Source organism: Panulirus ornatus, chromosome 18 (genome assembly GCF_036320965.1).
Source record: "Panulirus ornatus isolate Po-2019 chromosome 18, ASM3632096v1, whole genome shotgun sequence".
NCBI lineage: Eukaryota > Metazoa > Arthropoda > Malacostraca > Decapoda > Palinuridae > Panulirus > Panulirus ornatus.
The window spans coordinates 58,052,192-58,071,311 of NC_092241.1; the positions used below are offsets into that span (position 1 = coordinate 58,052,192).

The 19,120-nt window shown below is 40.8% G+C and overlaps 1 protein-coding gene across 4 annotated transcripts in view; it reads right to left on the reverse strand.

The window, feature by feature from the left end:
- Nucleotides 1–19,120, reverse strand: part of Polr1B (RNA polymerase I subunit Rpl135) — a 242,799-nt gene that overhangs the window by 203,801 nt on the left and 19,878 nt on the right. For 3 of the 4 annotated variants that reach the window (XM_071673312.1, XM_071673309.1, XM_071673311.1), the window contains 4 exons: nucleotides 13,750–13,887; nucleotides 13,213–13,407; nucleotides 11,602–11,714; nucleotides 6,126–6,243 (listed from right to left, as the gene is read on the reverse strand). In XM_071673312.1, the coding sequence (XP_071529413.1) occupies nucleotides 6,126–6,243; nucleotides 11,602–11,714; nucleotides 13,213–13,407; nucleotides 13,750–13,887 (564 nt within the window). The remainder of the gene's footprint in view (nucleotides 1–6,125; nucleotides 6,244–11,601; nucleotides 11,715–13,212; nucleotides 13,408–13,749; nucleotides 13,888–19,120) is intronic. The other variant, XM_071673310.1, reaches the window with a different exon arrangement.

Sequence of the window (19,120 nt, forward strand, 5' to 3'; positions counted from 1 at the left end):
GAAGTAGCATCAGGAGCAGAGGAAGAACAGCTTTATTTGCTATTGTCTTCTCTCTAGGTAACATGCAACTAAACCAGATTCCCCATCCTCAGCCAAGATCCATTGGCTATGTCATGGTTTCTGAACCACTTCACATGCAATTTTCAACCCATTGACAGCAAGTCGCCTCATACACACATCACTCCATTCACTCTATCTCATGCATGCTTCCCTCACTCATCATGAGTCACAGTCTCTTTCACTCTATCCTTCCATTTCCTGTCTCATCATCCCTCTTACTCCCTTTACTTCTTCACATATATCCTCTTCGTCTCTCTTCACTTATCCTCCTAATATATTCAAACCATTTTTGCATACCCTGGCCAACTCTCCCACTCATACTCCACTTCATAACACACATCTCTCTTACACTGCCATTCCTCACAGTCAACCCTCTTCACACCAGATGCTGTCCTTGTGCATTTCATTTCCAAGATCCATTCTCTTTTGTTCTTTTGCATTCAGGGGCCAAGACTGACATCTATACAAAATACTGGGACTACTATACCATCAGACATAACCATCTTCGCTCTAACAAACAGTAACCTCTCCTTCCAGATACCCTTCAATGTAACTAAAGCCTTTGTTCCCTTTCCCAACAGATGGTTCAGTTCAGCTCCCATTATTCCATCTGATGCCATGTCCACTTCCAGTAATTTACAGCATTCCAATTTCTCCAGAATCTCTCCATTCAGTCACACTCAAACCAACTTGCCTTACTCCCCTGCAAACCTCATTATTCTACTTTTAATCACATTAACTCTCCACTTCCTCCTTTCACAAACTCTCCCAAAGTCGGACAGCAGTTTCAGCAGTTTCTCACTTGAGTCTGCTATCTGCAGGTAGCAACTGACTCATCTCCAAGACCCCATCCCCTGCATATTGTAGACTTGTTCATTTCTCCAAAACTCTTGCATTTAACCCTTTCAACATCCCATCCATACAGATCAAACAACCATGTTGACATCGCACACCCCTGACACAGACCCATCATCACCTGGTGTCATTCATTCTCCTCCCTTCTTATCTACACATATGCTTTACCTTCTCAAGAAAAACTCCTCAGTGCATCTAAGTAACTTTTCTCCCCACACCTTATAGCACCTTCTCCAGAGGTATGTTGGTCAAATCTATCATAAACTTTCCCAAGATCCATAAGTGACAAACAAAATCCCTCTTTCTTCAAATATTTCTCACCCAAATTCTTAAAAAAAAAAAACCTGGGCTATAAATCCTTGACCATTCCTAAATCCACATTGCTTCCCTCCAATCTGAGGCTATGGGCATGCCATCACACTCTCAATCTCCACTCTTCCATACAACTTACAAGTATATTCACTAAACTTGTACATCTGTAATTCAAGCATCAATATTCCTCTCTGCCTTTACAAAGGTATTCTGTGAATCCTTAGGCCCCTAATCTTGGGTCATAAATAAAAACCCTGACTAATCAATCAAAAACAATTACCCTCTTCTTCAGACACAAAACTGATATCCTATTCACTTCAGCCACTTTACCACAATTCATCTAACGTAAGGCATTTACCACATCCTTTCTTTTCACAGAACCATTCATTACAAATACCTTACTCCACACAAAACCTCATCTTAAACCCCCCACATCTGCCACACTATTATCTTTTATATTCAACAGTACTTCAGAATACTCCCACCATCTCCTTTTCACCTCTTCCTTCCTTGCCTGTTATCATTTCCCCATCTGCTCCCCTCACCGATGCTTTCAATTTTTTTCATTTTTATTTTGCTTTGTAGCGCAAGGAAACAGACGAAAGAATGGCCCAACCCACCCCCATACACATGTATATACATTCACGTCCACACATGCAAATATACATACCTATAAATCTAAACGTATACATATATATACACACACAGACATATACATATATACACATGTACATAATGTATAAAAGAAAGAGACAGGAGGTCAAGAGAAAGGTGCAAGAGGTGAAAAAGAGGGCAAATGAGAGTTGGGGTGAGAGAGTATCATTAAATTTTAGGGAGAATAAAAAGATGTTCTGGAAGGAGGTAAATAAAGTGCGTAAGACAAGGAAGCAAATGGGAACTTCAGTGGAGGGCGCAAATGGGGAGGTGATAACAAGTAGTGGTGATGTGAGAAGGAGATGGAGTGAGTATTTTGAAGGTTTGTTGAATGTGTTTGATGATAGAGTGGCAGATATAGGGTGTTTTGGTCGAGGTGGTGTGCAAAGTGAGAGGGTTACAGAAAATGATTTGGTAAACAGAGAAGAGGTAGTAAAAGCTTTGTGGAAGATGATAGCCGGCAAGGCAGCAGGTTTGGATGGTATTGCAGTGGAATTTATTAAAAAAGGGGGTGACTGTATTATTGACTGGTTGGTAAGGTTATTTAATGTATGTATGACTCATGGTGAGGTGCCTGAGGATTGGCGGAATGCGTGCATAGTGCCACTGTACAAAGGCAAAGGGGATAAGAGTGAGTGCTCAAATTACAAAGGTATAAGTTTGTTGAGTATTCCTGGTAAATTATATGGGAGGGTATTGATTGAGAGGGTGAAGGGATGTACAGAGCATCAGATTGGGGAAGAGCAGTGTGGTTTCAGAAGTGGTAGAGGATGTGTGGATCAGGTGTTTGCTTTGAAGAATGTATGTGAGAAATACTTAGAAAAGCAAATGGATTTTTATGTAGCATTTATGGATCTGGAGAAGGCATATGATAGAGTTGATAGAGATGCTCTGTGGAAGGTATTAAGAATATATGGTGTGGGAGGCAAGTTGTTAGAAGCAGTGAAAAGTTTTTATCGAGGATGTAAGGCATGTGTACGTGTAGGAAGAGAGGAAAGTGATTGGTTCTCAGTGAATGTAGGTTTGCGGCAGGGGTGTGTAATGTCTCCATGGTTGTTTAATTTGTTTATGGATGGGGTTGTTAGGGAGGTGAATGCAAGTTTTGGAAAGAGGGGCAAGTATGAAGTCTGTTGTGGATGAGAGAGCTTGGGAAGTGAGTCAGTTGTTGTTCGCTGATGATACAGCGCGCTGGTGGCTGATTCATGTGAGAAACTGCAGAAGCTGGTGACTGAGTTTGGTAAAGTGTGTGAAAGAAGAAAGTTAAGAGTAAATGTGAATAAGAGCAAGGTTATTAGGTACAGTAGGGTTGAGGGTCAAGTCAATTGGGAGGTAAGTTTGAATGGAGAAAAACTGGAGGAAGTAAAGTGTTTTAGATATCTGGGAGTGGATCTGCCAGCGGATGGAACCATGGAAGCAGAAGTGGATCATAGGGTGGGGGAGGGGGCGAAAATCCTGGGAGCCTTGAAGAATGTGTGGAAGTCGAGAACATTATCTCGGAAAGCAAAAATGGGTATGTTTGAAGGAATAGTGGTTCCAACAATGTTGTATGGTTGCGAGGCGTGGGCTATGGATAGAGTTGTGCGCAGGAGGATGGATGTGCTGGAAATGAGATGTTTGAGGACAATGTGTGGTGTGAGGTGGTTTGATCGAGTAAGTAACGTAAGGGTAAGAGAGATGTGTGGAAATAAAAAGAGCGTGGTTGAGAGAGCAGAAGAGGGTGTTTTGAAATGGTTTGGGCACATGGAGAGAATGAGTGAGGAAAGATTGACCAAGAGGATATATGTGTCGGAGGTGGAAGGAACGAGGAGAAGTGGGAGACCAAATTGGAGGTGAAAAGATGGAGTGAAAAAGATTTTGTGTGATCAGGGCCTGAACATGCAGGAGGGTGAAAGGAGGGCAAGGAATAGAGTGAACTGGATCGATGTGGTATACCAGGGTTGACGTGCTGTCAGTGGATTGAATCAGGGCATGTGAAGCGTCTGGGGTAAACCATGGAAAGCTGTGTAGGTATGTATATTTGCGTGTGTGGACGTATGTATCGACATGTGTATGGGGGTGGGTTGGGCCATTTCTTTCGTCTGTTTCCTTGCGCTACCTCGCAAACGCGGAAAAAAAACAAACCAATTCACACTGTCTGCCTTTATTCATTCCCATCGCCACCTTGCCACACATGAAATAAAAACCCCCTCCTCCCTCATGTGCACGAGGTATCGCTAGGAAAAGACAACAAAGGCCCCATTCGTTCACACTCAGTCTCTAGCTGTCATGTAATAATGCACCAAAAACCACAGCTCCCTTTCCACATCCAGGCCCCACACAACTTTCCATGGTTTACCCCAGATTCTTCACATGCCCTGGTTCATTGACAGCACGTCGACCCCGGTATACCACATCGATCCAATTCACTCTATTCATTGCCCTCCTTTCACCCTCCTGCATGTTCAGACCTCAATCACTCAAAATCTTTTTCGCTCCATCTTTCTACCTCCAATTTGGTCTCCCACTTCTCCTCATTCCCTCCACCTCCAACACATATATCCTCTTGGTCAATCTTTCCTCACTCATTCTCTCCATGTGCCCAAACCATTTCAAAACACCCTCTTCTGCTCTCTCAACCACGCTCTTTCTATTACCACACATCTCTCTTGCCCTATTATTACTTACTCGATCAAACCACCTCACACCACATATTGTCCTCAAACATCTCATTTCCAGCACATCCACCCTCCTGCGCACAACTCTATCCATAGCCCATGCCTCGCAACCATATAACATTGTAGGAACCGCTATTCCTTCAAACATACCCATTTTTGCTTTTTGAGATAATGTTCTCAACTTCCACACATTCTTCAATGCTCCCAGAACTTTCACCCCCTCCCCGACCCTATGATTCACTTCCACTTCCATGGTTCCATTCGCTGCCAAATCCACCCCCAGATATCTAAAACACTTCACATCCTCCAGTTTTTCTCCATTCAAACTTACCTCCCAATTAACTTGTCCCTCAACCTTACTGTACCTAATAACCTTGCTCTTATTCACATTTACTCTTAACTTTCTTCTTTCACACACTTTACCAAACTCAGTCACCAGCTTCTGCAGTTTCTCACATGAATCAGCCACCAGCGCTGTATCATCAGCGAACAACAACTGACTCACTTCCCAAGCTCTCTCATCCCCAACAGACTTCATACTTGCCCCTCTTTCCAAAACTCTTGCATTCACCTCCCTAACAACCCCATCTATAAAAAATTAAACAACCATGGGTAACCTTCATTCCATTGCTGAAATTAGGAGAACAAATATAAGGAATATCATTATCTTAAAATATACTCACAGACTATTTTCCACATCAATAAACAAAAAGCAAAATGATAAAAATTCCACCAACATGCAGTTAGAAAAAAAAATGTATATCAAAATATAAATGAAAGAAACAATGTCCATTCATTTCTTTGACAGCATTGGAGTAGAAGCTGTGACACAGACATTACAGTGCAAAGTTTACTTTTATGTTAGTTATTTCATTTTCTAAGATAAAAAGAAACAAAAACAGTATGGATGTAAGAAAGTCACATTTCTATCAGTTCCTATTCCCATTAGCCAAACTATTTTCTTTCTTTTAAAATACTATTTGGTCTGTAACTGGTTTTATCATAATTCTATTTCCTTTACACCTGAGCCCTCAATATGCCTCCAATTCTTCTCTGCATGACATTACACTTTACTTCCTCACTATCATCCCTACTAAAAGCTCCCAGCTACTTGGACTCATATACAACTATTCCTCCCATTCAAATCAAATCATAAGACTGCATACATCTTTCAAAAACAAAAATCTTGCTCTTCATTGCTTCTTTCAACTTCCTCCTCCAACATGAAAAATCACAGCAACCTACCAATCTATCCAAGTCTTTCTCTGATTCAATGAACAGAAAAGCATTAACTACAACCAAGACCTAGGGTAGCTCCCACCATGGTTCAACAGTCCACCATAATCACCCAATATCACTTTCATCTCTTATCATGGCCCATCAATGAAAACAAAAACAACCTTGATTAACTCCAACTTTATTTCAAACCACTTACTTATACCACCAATTACTTTTCACAAGGCAGTATTTCTACTATAAAAGCTTTCAACATGAGGATAGTACAAATGCAAGAAAATAGAAAAAGATTTAAAAGTATCACATGAAAAATAAGAAAAGGAATCATAAGTGTATGACAATTTCAAGTCTCACCTGATCCTCCTTCACACAGCGCAACAGGATACCTTTATCTGTGAAGGTCAAATTCCTTTTTTTCCATGACTCTCGTGTCAAAGCTATTGGATAGTTTCTCCGGTTTTGCGATAATAACCTGTAATAAAATATATATGTCTACTTAAATTCGTTAACCTAATTATGCCAAATAAGTAATTTCTCATGTTCAAATCAAGTTCATTTACAATCTCCTTAATCAAAAAAACTCTAAGCTACTACTCCAGGAATCATTTTGGATAAGAAATACTTCACTTAAGACAAGAATAATCTATAGTAAAGATATTCTAGAAAGTCAATAATTACATATAGTTAAAAACTCAGTCCAATTTCAGTAGTACATATAGAAAAGTGAAGCACATACGGCACATGGCATCACAAATAAATTCATGGCTAGGGAAAGTCTCACTTAATAATACAACCATCATAAGCAATCCCTCGTAGTGTATACAAATAATACGCATACTGACTTTCTACTGCTGCTTATTCTAACTTAATCTAATGCAAAAAAAAGAATGAATTAAGGGGTTCTTATAATACTTCCATATCGTAATTGCATGTTTCGTACAAGGCTTAAGGTTGTTAGAAAAAAAATCTGTAGACCATTTAAATGGGTATGATGCTGGGTGAACTGGATAACTTCATATCCTGGATTTACTTTAAATGTATGTACGATGCACGGTTGTCTTTTGTCCTAAGAGCTTGGTCTCCATACGAGCTTCAAAGGTGAGACCCTGAGAAACTAGGCTGTCTATTGCATTACTACTGGTATGCAATGATCATATCTGGCTGGTCTAGAACACCATGGAGGAAACTGTTCAGTTTCTTGAACCTTTAAATGGTGGGGTGAGACCAAAAATTCCATCATGGAAAGCACATATAATATGAAAATAAAAAAAATTCCTTTCTGAAATCATTGACAAGCATACAAAAGCACCAAAAAATACACAAAATGTCATAACAATACCTTGTACTGGATTAGTCTGGCACTTAGCAAGCATCAAGAGGGAGTATGGATGATGTGTTTGACAGCTACTACTAACAGAGGTAGAAGTGGGAAAGAAATGTCTATTAACCTTGTTTTTTACCTATACTCTTATTTGATACACAGGCATGTCAATAGTGGTGAATAACAAAAAAATATGTAGACTATTACACCTTTCACACTACATCATATAAGTGTGACAAGATCGAATGACTGGCACATAGGGGAAGGGTGGTACAAAATGGTAGGATATTCTCAATAGCAGTAATGCAAAAAGAAACACAGAAATCTTCTACCACTGCACAGGGAATAAAACAGCAAAATCAATGCCACATAGAGGAAAATATAACAAAGAAAAGATACCATGGACTAGAAAAGAACAGATAAACAAATGATGAAAATTGAAGAAAAGACTAAGGTTTGCAATAGACAAGAAGAATTAATGGAAAGAAAAAATGCTATCTCTGATGCCCATTCCCTTAGTGAACTCCCTCAAGACGTTGATCATGGCAAAAGTCTCCATACCTGTTGAACTCCAGTACTGCTTCTCAGTCTCTAGTGCCTAACCCTTAACAGGTCACTGGCAGAGGGCAACTCTAGTGCAATGTTTTCAGAGGCTCCTAACTAACATTCATACCAACTAATTCTACATAATGTCTCCCTCATGTTCCAGCCTCATGTTTCAACCTATTACTACCTAATGCTCCCAACTAATGCTCCTACCTAATAATACTACCTGAAGTTTCAACCTAATGCTCCTGTCCAACATTCTTATCTACTACTACTATCTGTTGCTCCTACCATTTTGCCAGAAGTCAGGGCTATGGCTAGGGCTAACACAAAGCGCTCATTGCAGGAAAATCTAGTTATGAAGACTGAGTTGTTCAAGATAAGTGTTGTCAAGTGTTAAGTATGACAAGGATAGATTCTGTTTGTGGACAAAATGCCAGCAGTATGTGTGGATGAGGCAGAAAGAAAAGACAGCTACCTAAGAGAAAAGAGAGCAACTTGGAAACCATTAAAGTGCTCGCTCACTCAATAGCCATCACTAACCCTCCCAATACCCAAGTTGGTAGTAACAAAAATATACCTCCTGGGTTGGTGGCTGCCTACCATCTACTACCTTCAACAAAAAATGCTAACGGGGAAGTAATAAAGTCACATAGGAGAGATTGGGGATAGGGGAGAAAGAATACTTCCCACATATTCCCTGCGTGTCATAGAAGGCGACTAAAAGGGAAGAGAGTGGGGGGCTGGAAATCCTCCCCTCTCATTTTTTTTTCTTTTCCAAAAGAAGGAACAGAGAAGGGGGCCAGGTGAGGATATTCCTCAAAGGCCCAGTCCTCTGTTCTTAACGCTACCTCGCTAATGCGGGAAATGGCAAATGGTATGAAAGAAAGGAGAGAACAATAGTAAAAAGAAAGTAATTCAAAGTATGGATCTAAACCTACTACTTGATGTTTCAACCAAATGCTACTGTCTAATGCTCTTTTCTACTACTTCTATGTGTTGCTCCTACCATTTTGCCGAAAGTCAGGGCTATGGCTAGGGCTAACACAAAGTGCTCATTGCAGGAAAATCTAGAGTTATGAAGACAGTTGTACGAGTTAAACTTAAGCTGTCAAGTATTATGCAAAGACATGGATAGATTCTATGTTTGTGGACAAAATGCCAGCAGTATGTGTGGATGAGGCAGAGAGAAAAGACAGCTACTTACATGGAAAGAGAGCAACTTGGCAATCACTGAGGTGCTGGTTCACTACATAGCCATCACTAAACCTCCCAATACCTAAGTTGGTAGGACCAATAATATACCTCCCTGGTCAGTGGCTGCCTACCAACTACTACCTTTAACAAAAAATGCTAACAGGGAAGTAATGGAGTCACATAGAGAACAATAGTAAAAAGAAAGTAATTCAAAGCATGTATCTAAACCTAAAAGTCATATTTGTATACATGAACAGAGAAAAGAACAAAAAGTCAGTGACTGGACCCTTCAGGGAAGGTGACTGTCATATAAATGATCCCATATGAATCTGATGAATGTTGATCAACCAAGTCGGTCTTTAGTACAAAACAGAATGATAAAAAATATTTCATGAATATGAAGATCATGCACTCATAAACTATTTCATCATTCATGTTTGCCGTTTCCCATGTCAGTGAGGTAAAGCCAGGAACCAGCAAAGAATGTCCTCATTCACTCATATCCATTCTCTAGCTGTAATGTATAATGTACTGAAACCACAGCCCTCTGTCCGCAAGCAGGACACACAATGCTTTCTGTGGTTTCCACTGACCGCATCATGTGCCATGGTTCAGTCCAATGACAGCATGTCACCCCATGTGTACCACATTGCCTCAGTTCACTCAATCCCATGTAAGCCTTACAACTTCCTTTATGCTCAGGCCTCAAGCAATCAAAACCTTTTTCAATCCATCCATAAGTTTGCATTTCAGGCTCACTTTTTCCCAGACCTTCCATTTCAGAAATGAATACCAACCTCTTACACATTCTTTATGTCCCATACCATTTCAACACATCCTCCTCAGCTCTATCAGCCATACTCTTCCTACTACCATACCTATTTCTTACCCTATAATTTCTCACCCAATTAACCCTCCACATACCATGCATTGTCCAATGATATTCAATTTCCAACACATTCACCCTCTCCATATTCTGCCATTTACAGCCCATGTCTTGCATCCATACAACAACACTGGGGCTTCTAAACCATCAAACATACCTATCTTTGCCCTCCTAGATAGTGACCTCTCTTTCCACACACTCCTCAGTGTGTACAGGACCATAGCATCCTCATTCACCCTATAACTCACTTCAGTCCCCAGTGGTTCCATTAGCTGCCATGTCCACTCCCAGGTGTCTAAAACACTTCACCTTCTCCAAGATCTCTCCATTCAAACACTCAACCCAACTATCCAATCTATTTGCAGTGCTACACCTATTAGCTTTGCTTTTATTTATATACTCTTTCAAATGGTGTTATCAGACTCCACCTGCTTAAGGGTACACCACAAGTGGAAAGCCAATTTTGGCAGGATTGTATCAATGGAAGTAGAGTCTCACTAAAGAACTTATTCCAAAGAAATGTACATTTCTCTGCAATTGGAAGTGCAGTGCAGCCTTGAGCTAAATGAGCCTTTAGAATGGTCCTGGGTAACAAAGGAAACTATTATAGAAATTCGTCTAGGGGTAATCATAATTCATTTATTTTTATTTTTGCTTTGTCGCTGTCTCCCGCGTTTGCGAGGTAGCACAAGGAAACAGACGAAAGAAACGGCCTAACCCACCCACATACACATGTATATACATACACGTCCACACACGCAAATATACATACCCATACATCTCAATGTACACATATATATACACACACAGACATATACATATATACACATGCACACAATTCACAGTTTGTCTTTATTCATTCCCATCGCCACCTCACCACACATGAAATAACATCCCCCTCCCCTCTCATGTGTGCGAGGTAGCTCTAGGAAAAGACAACAAAGGCCCCATTCGTTCACACTCAGTCTCTAGCTGTCATGCAATAATGCCTAAAACCACAGCTCCTTTTCCACATCCAGGCCCCACACAACTTTCCATGGTTTACCCCAGACGCTTCACATGCCCTGATTCAATCCATTGACAGCACGTCGACCCTGGTATACCACAACGATCCAATTCACTCTATTCCTTGCCCGCCTTTCACCCTCCTGCATGTTCAGGCCCCAATCACTCAAAATCTTTTTCACTCCATCTTTCCACCTCCAATTTGGTCTCCCACTTCTCCTTGTTCCCTCCACCTCCAACACATATATCCTCTTGGTCAATCTTTCCTCACTCATTCTCTTCATGTGCCCAAACCATTTCAAAACACCCTCTTCTGCTCTCTCAACCACGCTCTTCTTATTTCCACACATAAATGAATTCATATTCTCAACTTTCTCCTTCCATACTCTCCTAAACCTACAAACTAACTTCTGCAATTTCTCACTCCAATCTGCTGACAGCACCATGTCTTCAGCTCTTGTTCTCTTGTTGATCCTATAATAATGGCTTGCTTGACTGTATGGAATCCTAACTGAAAAACTTTGCAGTTGATGCAAACATGGGGAAATGAAAAGTGAGGACTGCATCACCTTACAAGGGACTAAACAGACTCCAAAGTTGGTCAAAAAAAAAGTTGACAAAATTCAACCCAAACAACTGCCAAGTAAAGAGGATGGGAAAGAGAAAACCATGGTCTCAAAAGATCATTACCTCAAGGAAAATAGGCGTCAGGATTCTCTGTGAGAGAAGGACTTGGGAGTCGATATCATCTCTAATCTCTTGCCATTGTTGCATACATACCTGATGTGCCTCAAGACAATAAACACAACCATAACTCAAACACAACACAAATAGGACTAAATTCCATAACATAAAAAATGCAATGTTTTCCACACCTTAGTACCCGGCAGGCACCATTGATGATGAAGTAGCCACCAGTCTCATTGACCAATTCACCATGTCTGACCAAGTCCTTAGGACTCATGTTGTACAAATTACAGTTCATTGACTGAAAAAATAAATGAGATCAGTGCCAGACATTTCTATTATCATAATGTACATCTCAGTTATCCCACATGCAAAAAAGGTGAAGGTTTTGAACGAGTTTGTTATGGATTATTTGTGTATGAAACAATCATGCATTTTGTCACTATATATATATCTATCTTTATCTCTGATGCCTATTCCCTGAACAAACTACCACTAACAGGATGGCCATGGACTCCAGTTATCCCTGTCCTTAAATGCCTTCCTCACACACACCATTCCATGCCTTCTTCTCCCATTTCTCTCCATCCCATATTTTTCCAGTCCATTCCTCCGTATCACAGGTGGTCTTCCTCTCACACCAATCCCTTTAATTGTACAATCATATACTCTTATTGTAAGCTCCCCATGTAGCATTTTTTTCACATGCCCAAATCACCTCAAAGTGCTATGTTTCAACCCGCTACCACTCCACAATTCATTGTCTTTGCATCCCCTACCATGCTAAATCTCTCGTATACCCCCTTAATACTTTCTTCATTCCATCTAGTCATAATACATTTTGACACCAATTCAATATGAAAGCATTTCTCTGGAAGGGCACATATTTTCAAAGTGGTTACTATTCTTTTTAATCCCATTATGTCAGAAAAACAATGCAGTCTACTGTAAAAATTTCACATCTAATCCAAAGTGCCTATTCTCCCCATTTTAATAAACAGCTCATTAAGAATCTAATCCATGTCAATTTCCTTGCAACACCACACTTAACCACAAATTCTTTCCTTATCCTCTTACACTTCCATTTCAAATTCTACAATAAAATCTCACATAATACATCATTTTATATCATTCAGTTAATAACCATATCATTCCCATACAAAATACAAGGCTATGCTAGTCCTTTGACAAGTCTCTAATATATCAATCAACTCTCTGAAGAATCAAAGTCATGAGCAAGTACAGTAAGTCTGATATGTTGAAAAAGTTGCACATATCTACTATAAAAAGCCAGGGATTCAAGAAAGCTTTCCCAGGTATTCCTTAGGCAATCTCTTTCAAGTCTAAAGAATTATAACTTTAAAGGGATGAAATATTTCTGGTTTCTAAGTTAATATCAAATTGCTTTACCACTGATCAATATACTGAAATGTTCAAGTTAAAGGCGAATCATTTCATGACAACTAGTTTCAAAGGCTAAAGATAAGGGTTTCCTAACAGTTACGAGATAGGCAAGAACAAAAGTTCAACTCAGACAAACTGGTACAGACTTTCAATTCATCAAGAGCATTGTTGAAAGGCTTTAGTTTTTCTGCTGGCAGAAACCATTGATAGCTCTGACACAAGCAGAATTTTTAGCAATCTGAGATAACTAGATTTCTCTATTTCAACATGCCCTAAAATCACCATTAAACAATTCACTCAATTGAATGCTGCTTTTACCTACTCGAAATGTTTTTCAAAACTTCACAACCTGCAGCATCTCAGGCTGAATATCGCTAATTCTAAGCCATACTTACTTTGACCATTATGGGAATGTTCCCAAGATTCACCTTAAGTGATAATGGTTCTTCACCAGCACAAAGAAAGTCAAGTGTAATTTTGAGGGGCGCCACATAAGAACATCCCCGCTCGATACATTCTTTAGGGTAAACATTGTAGTCTTGGGCTTCTTCAATTCCAGTTGGGAGTCTTGGCTTGCCAACATGAATTTCCTTTAACATAAACTTCACTTTAAAATGTTTCAAAAAACATAATTCACTCTCTTAAACTTAAAAGAATGAGACACCTCACTAACATGATTAACTAATAACATATTAAAAGTGAAAATATTACAATATATCTTGTCGCATTTTACAAATGACTTCTGACTGAAAAAGGCACACAATATATTTGAAGAAAATTAACAAGCACATGTCAGAAACAGTGATGAGTCTGTGTTTCAGAGCACCATTGTGTATATGTGAAATTACTATGTATTACACAAGTGGAAAGACACGTAAACTGTATGCACTGTACAATCTTTACTATCTTCCTTAGGAAATCAAATAACTTACAGACACCATGAGTGTAACCCGCTGTCCATTCAATGTAGAAAATTCTAGAGGAGGAAGGTCAGCAGTTGCAGATTCAAGGCCATCCCCTAAGAAGTAGTTAAAAGACTCCACATGAGGAGCTGCCAAGGCCTGAATTGCCTGAAAGTACAAAATTGCAAGTGAAATATCATATCATATAACATTAAAATTTTGTTCAATAAAGTAAGAAGTACAGGACCTAACAAATAAGTATTATTAGCAAATTTGGGCCCTCCAGGCACTTGTCTACTCTTTCCAATGGGAAAATGGTGGAATAGCACTGTTTAGCAGTATAATCATTCAACCAACATCTTTTTCCTCTTCAAACATACAATACAGCTGGATGAAGCTTCCTGCTCAACATTAAAATTTTTTTTTTTTTTTTTTTTATACTTTGTCGCTGTCTCCCGCGTCTGCGAGGTAGCGCAAGGAAACAGACGAAAGAAATGGCCCAACCCCCCCCCCCCCCCCATACACATGTACATACACATGTCCACACACGTGTATACATACCTACACAGCTTTCCATGGTCCACCCCAGACGCCTCACATGCCTTGATTCACTCCACTGACAGCACGTCAACCCCTGTATACCACATCGCTCCAATTCACTCTATTCCTTGCCCTCCTTACACCCTCCTGCATGTTCAGGCCCCGATCACACAAAATCTTTTTCACTCCATCTTTCCACCTCCAATTTGGTCTCCCTCTTCTCCTCATTCCCTCCACCTCCGACACATATATCCTCTTGGTCAATCTTTCCTCACTCATTCTCTCCATGTGCCCAAACCATATCAAAACACCCTCTTCTGCTCTCTCAACCACGCTCTTTTTATTTCCACACATCTCTCTTACCCTTACGTTACTTACTCGATCAAACCACCTCACACCACACATTGTCCTCAAACATCTCATTTCCAGCACATCCATCCTCCTGCGCACAACTCTATCCATAGCCCACGCCTCGCAACCATACAACATTGTTGGAACCACTATTCCTTCAAACATACCCATTTTTGCTTTCCGAGATAATGTTCTCGACTTCCACACATTTTTCAAGGCTCCCAAAATTTTCGTCCCCTCCCCCACCCTATGATCCACTTCCGCTTCCATGGTTCCATCCGCTGACAGATCCACTCCCAGATATCTAAAACACTTCACTTCCTCCAGTTTTTCTCCATTCAAACTTACCTCCCAATTGACTTGACCCTCAACCCTACTGTACCTAATAACCTTGCTCTTATTCACATTTACTCTTAACTTTCTTCTTCCACACACTTTACCAAACTCAGTCACCAGCTTCTGCAGTTTCTCACATGAATCAGCCACCAGCGCTGTATCATCAGCGAACAACAACTGACTCACTTCCCAGGCTCTCTCATCCCCAACAGAATTCATACTTGCCCCTCTTTCCAGGACTCTTGCATTCACCTCCCTAACAACCCCATCCATAAACAAATTAAACAACCATGGAGACATCACACACCCCTGCCGCAAACCTACATTCACTGAGAACCAATCACTTTCCTCTCTTCCTACACGTACACATGCCTTACATCCTCGATAAAAACTTTTCACTGCTTCTAACAACTTGCCTCCCACACCATATATTCTTAATACCTTCCACAGAGCATCTCTATCAACTCTATCATATGCCTTCTCCAGATCCATAAATGCTACATACAAATCCATTTGCTTTTCTAAGTATTTCTCACATACATTCTTCAAACCAAACACCTGATCCACACATCCTCTACCACTTCTGAAACCGCACTGCTCTTCCCCAATCTGATGCTCTGTACATGCCTTCACCCTCTCAATCAATACCCTCCCATATAATTTACCAGGAATACTCAACAAACTTATACCTCTGTAATTTGAGCACTCACTCTTATCCCCTTTGCCTTTGTACAATGGCACTATGCACGCATTCCGCCAATCCTCAGGCACCTCACCATGAGTCATACATACATTAAATAACCTTACCAACCAGTCAACAATACAGTCACCCCCTTTTTTAATAAATTCCACTGCAATACCATCCAAACCTGCTGCCTTGCCGGCTTTCATCTTCCGCAAAGCTTTTACTACCTCTTCTCTGTTTACCAAATCATTTTCCCTAACCCTCTCACTTTGCACACCACCTCGACCAAAACACCCTATATCTGCCACTCTGTCATCAGACACATTCAACAAACCTTCAAAATACTCATTCCATCTCCTTCTCACATCACCACTACTTGTTATCACCTCCCCATTTACGCCCTTCACTGAAGTTCCCATTTGCTCCCTTGTCTTACGCACCCTATTTACCTCCTTCCAGAACATCTTTCTATTCTCCCTAAAATTTACTGATAGTCTCTCACCCCAACTCTCATTTGCCCTTTTTTTCACCTCTTGCACCTTTCTCTTGACCTCCTGTCTCTTTCTTTTATACTTCTCCCACTCAATTGCATTTTTTCCCTGCAAAAATCGTCCAAATGCCTCTCTCTTCTCTTTCACTAATACTCTTACTTCTTCATCCCACCACTCACTACCCTTTCTAAACAGCCCACCTCCCACTCTTCTCATGCCACAAGCATCTTTTGCGCAATCCATCACTGATTCCCTAAATACATCCCATTCCTCCCCCACTCCCCTTACTTCCATTGTTCTCACCTTTTTCCATTCTGTACACAGTCTCTCCTGGTACTTCCCCACACAGGTCTCCTTCCCAAGCTCACTTATTCTCACCACCTTCTTCACCCCAACATTCACTCCTCTTTTCTGAAAACCCATACTAATCTTCACCTTAGCCTCCACAAGATAATGATCAGACAACCCTCCAGTTGCACCTCTCAGCACATTAACATCCAAAAGTCTCTCTTTCGCACGCCTGTCAATTAACACGTAATCCAATAACGCTCTCTGGCCATCTCTCCTACTTACATAAGTATACTTATGTATATCTCGCTTTTTAAACCAGGTATTCCCAATCATCAGTCCTTTTTCAGCACATAAATCTACAAGCTCTTCACCATTTCCATTTACAACACTGAACACCCCATGCATACCAATTATTCCCTCAACTGCCACATTACTCACCTTTGCATTCAAATCACCCATCACTATAACCCGGTCTCATGCATCAAAACCGCTAACACACTCATTCAGCTGCTCCCAAAACACTTGCCTCTCATGATCTTTCTTCTCATGCCCAGGTGCATATGCACCAATAATCACCCACCTCTCTCCATCAACTTTCAATTTTACCCATATTAATCGAGAATTTACTTTCTTACATTCTATCACATACTCCCACAACTCCTGTTTAAGGAGTATTGCTACTCCTTCCCTTGCTCTTGTCCTCTCACTAACCCCTGACTTCACTCCCCAGACATTTCCAAACCACTCTTCCCCTTTACCCTTGAGCTTCGTTTCACTCAGAGCCAAAACATCCAGGTTCCTTTCCTCAAACATACTACCTATCTCTCCTTTTTTCACATCTTGGTTACATCCACACACATTTAGGCACCCCACTCTGAGCCTTCGAGGAGGATGATCACTCCCCGCGTGACTCCTTCTTCTGTTTCCCATTTTAGAAAGTTAATACAAGGAGGGGAGGATTTCCGGCCCCCCGCTCCCGTCCCCTCTAGTCGCTTTCTACGACACGCGAGGAATACGTGGGAAGTATTCTTTCACCCCTATCCCCAGGGATAATATACATATATATATACATATACACACACACACACACACATACACACACATACGCACATACCCACACACACACACACATACATATATATACATATGAAAAATGTAAGAAACAATTTAGAAACAAACTTTTAGCTTGAAATGAATGAAAAAAATGAATGTCACATAATGGTTCAACCTCTGGCTATGGAAAAGGAAATGTACAATTTATTCACACAAACGTAAATAGCAGTTCTCATCAATTTCACCACTGTATCAATAAGCTTCAATGTCTAAGCTACATTTTTCTCCAACTTCACTATTTTCTTGTCAAAAACACCATATTTTCCTTAAATTTTTTTTATCATTTTGCTTTGTCGCTGTCTCCCGTGTTTGCGAGGTAGCGCAAGGAAACAGACGAAAGAAATGGTCCAACCCACCCCCATACACATGTATATACATACACGTCCACACACGCAAATATACATACCTATACATCTCAATGTACACATATATATACACACACAGACACATACATATATACCTATGCACACAATGCAAACTGTCTGCCTTTATTCATTCCCATCGCCACCTCGCCACACATGGAATACCATCCCCCTCCCCCCTCAGGTGTGCGAGGTAGCGCTAGGAAAAGACAACAAAGGCCCCATTCGTTCACACTCAGTCTCTAGCTGTCATGCAATAATGCATGAAACCACAGCTCCCTTTCCACATCCACGCCCCACACAACTTTCCATGGTTTACCCCAGACGCTTCACATGCCCTGATTCAATCCACTGGCAGCCCGTCAACACCAGTATACCACATCGATCCAATTCACTCTATTCCTTGCCCGTCTTTCACCCTCCTGCATGTTCAGGCCCCGATCACTCAAAATCTTTTTCACTTCATCTTTCCACCTCCAATTTGGTCTCCCACTTCTCCTTGTTCCCTCCAACTCCGACACATATATCCTCTTGGTCAATCTTTCCTCACTCATTCTCTCCATGTGCCCAAACCACTTCAAAACACCCTCTTCTGCTCTCTCAACCACGCTCTTTTTATTTCCACACATCTCTCTTACCCTTACATTACTTACTCGATCAAACCACCTCACAACACACATTGTCCTCAAACATCTCATTTCCAGCACATCCACCCTCCTGCGCATAACTCTATCCATAGCCCACGCCTCGCAACCATACAACATTGTTGGAACCACTATTCCTTCAAACATACCCATTTTTGCTTTCCGAGATAATGTTCTCGACTTCCACACATTCTTCAAGACTCCCAGGATTTTCGCCCCCTCCCCCACCCTATGATTCACTTCCGCTTCCATGATTCCATCCGCTGCCAGATCCACTCCCAGATATCTAAAACTTTACTTACTCCAGTTTTTCTCCATTCAAACTTACCTCCCAATTGACTTGACCCTCAACCCTACTGTACCTAATAACCTTGCTCTTATTCACATTTACTCTTAACTTTCTTCTTTCACATACTTTACCAAACTCAGTCACCGGCTTCTGCAGTTTCTCACATGAATCAGCCACCAGCACTGTATCATCAGCGAACAACAACTGACTCACTTCCCAAGCTCTCTCACTCACAACAGACTTCATACTTGCCCCTCTTTCCAAAACTCTTGCATTCACCTCCCTAACAACCACATCCA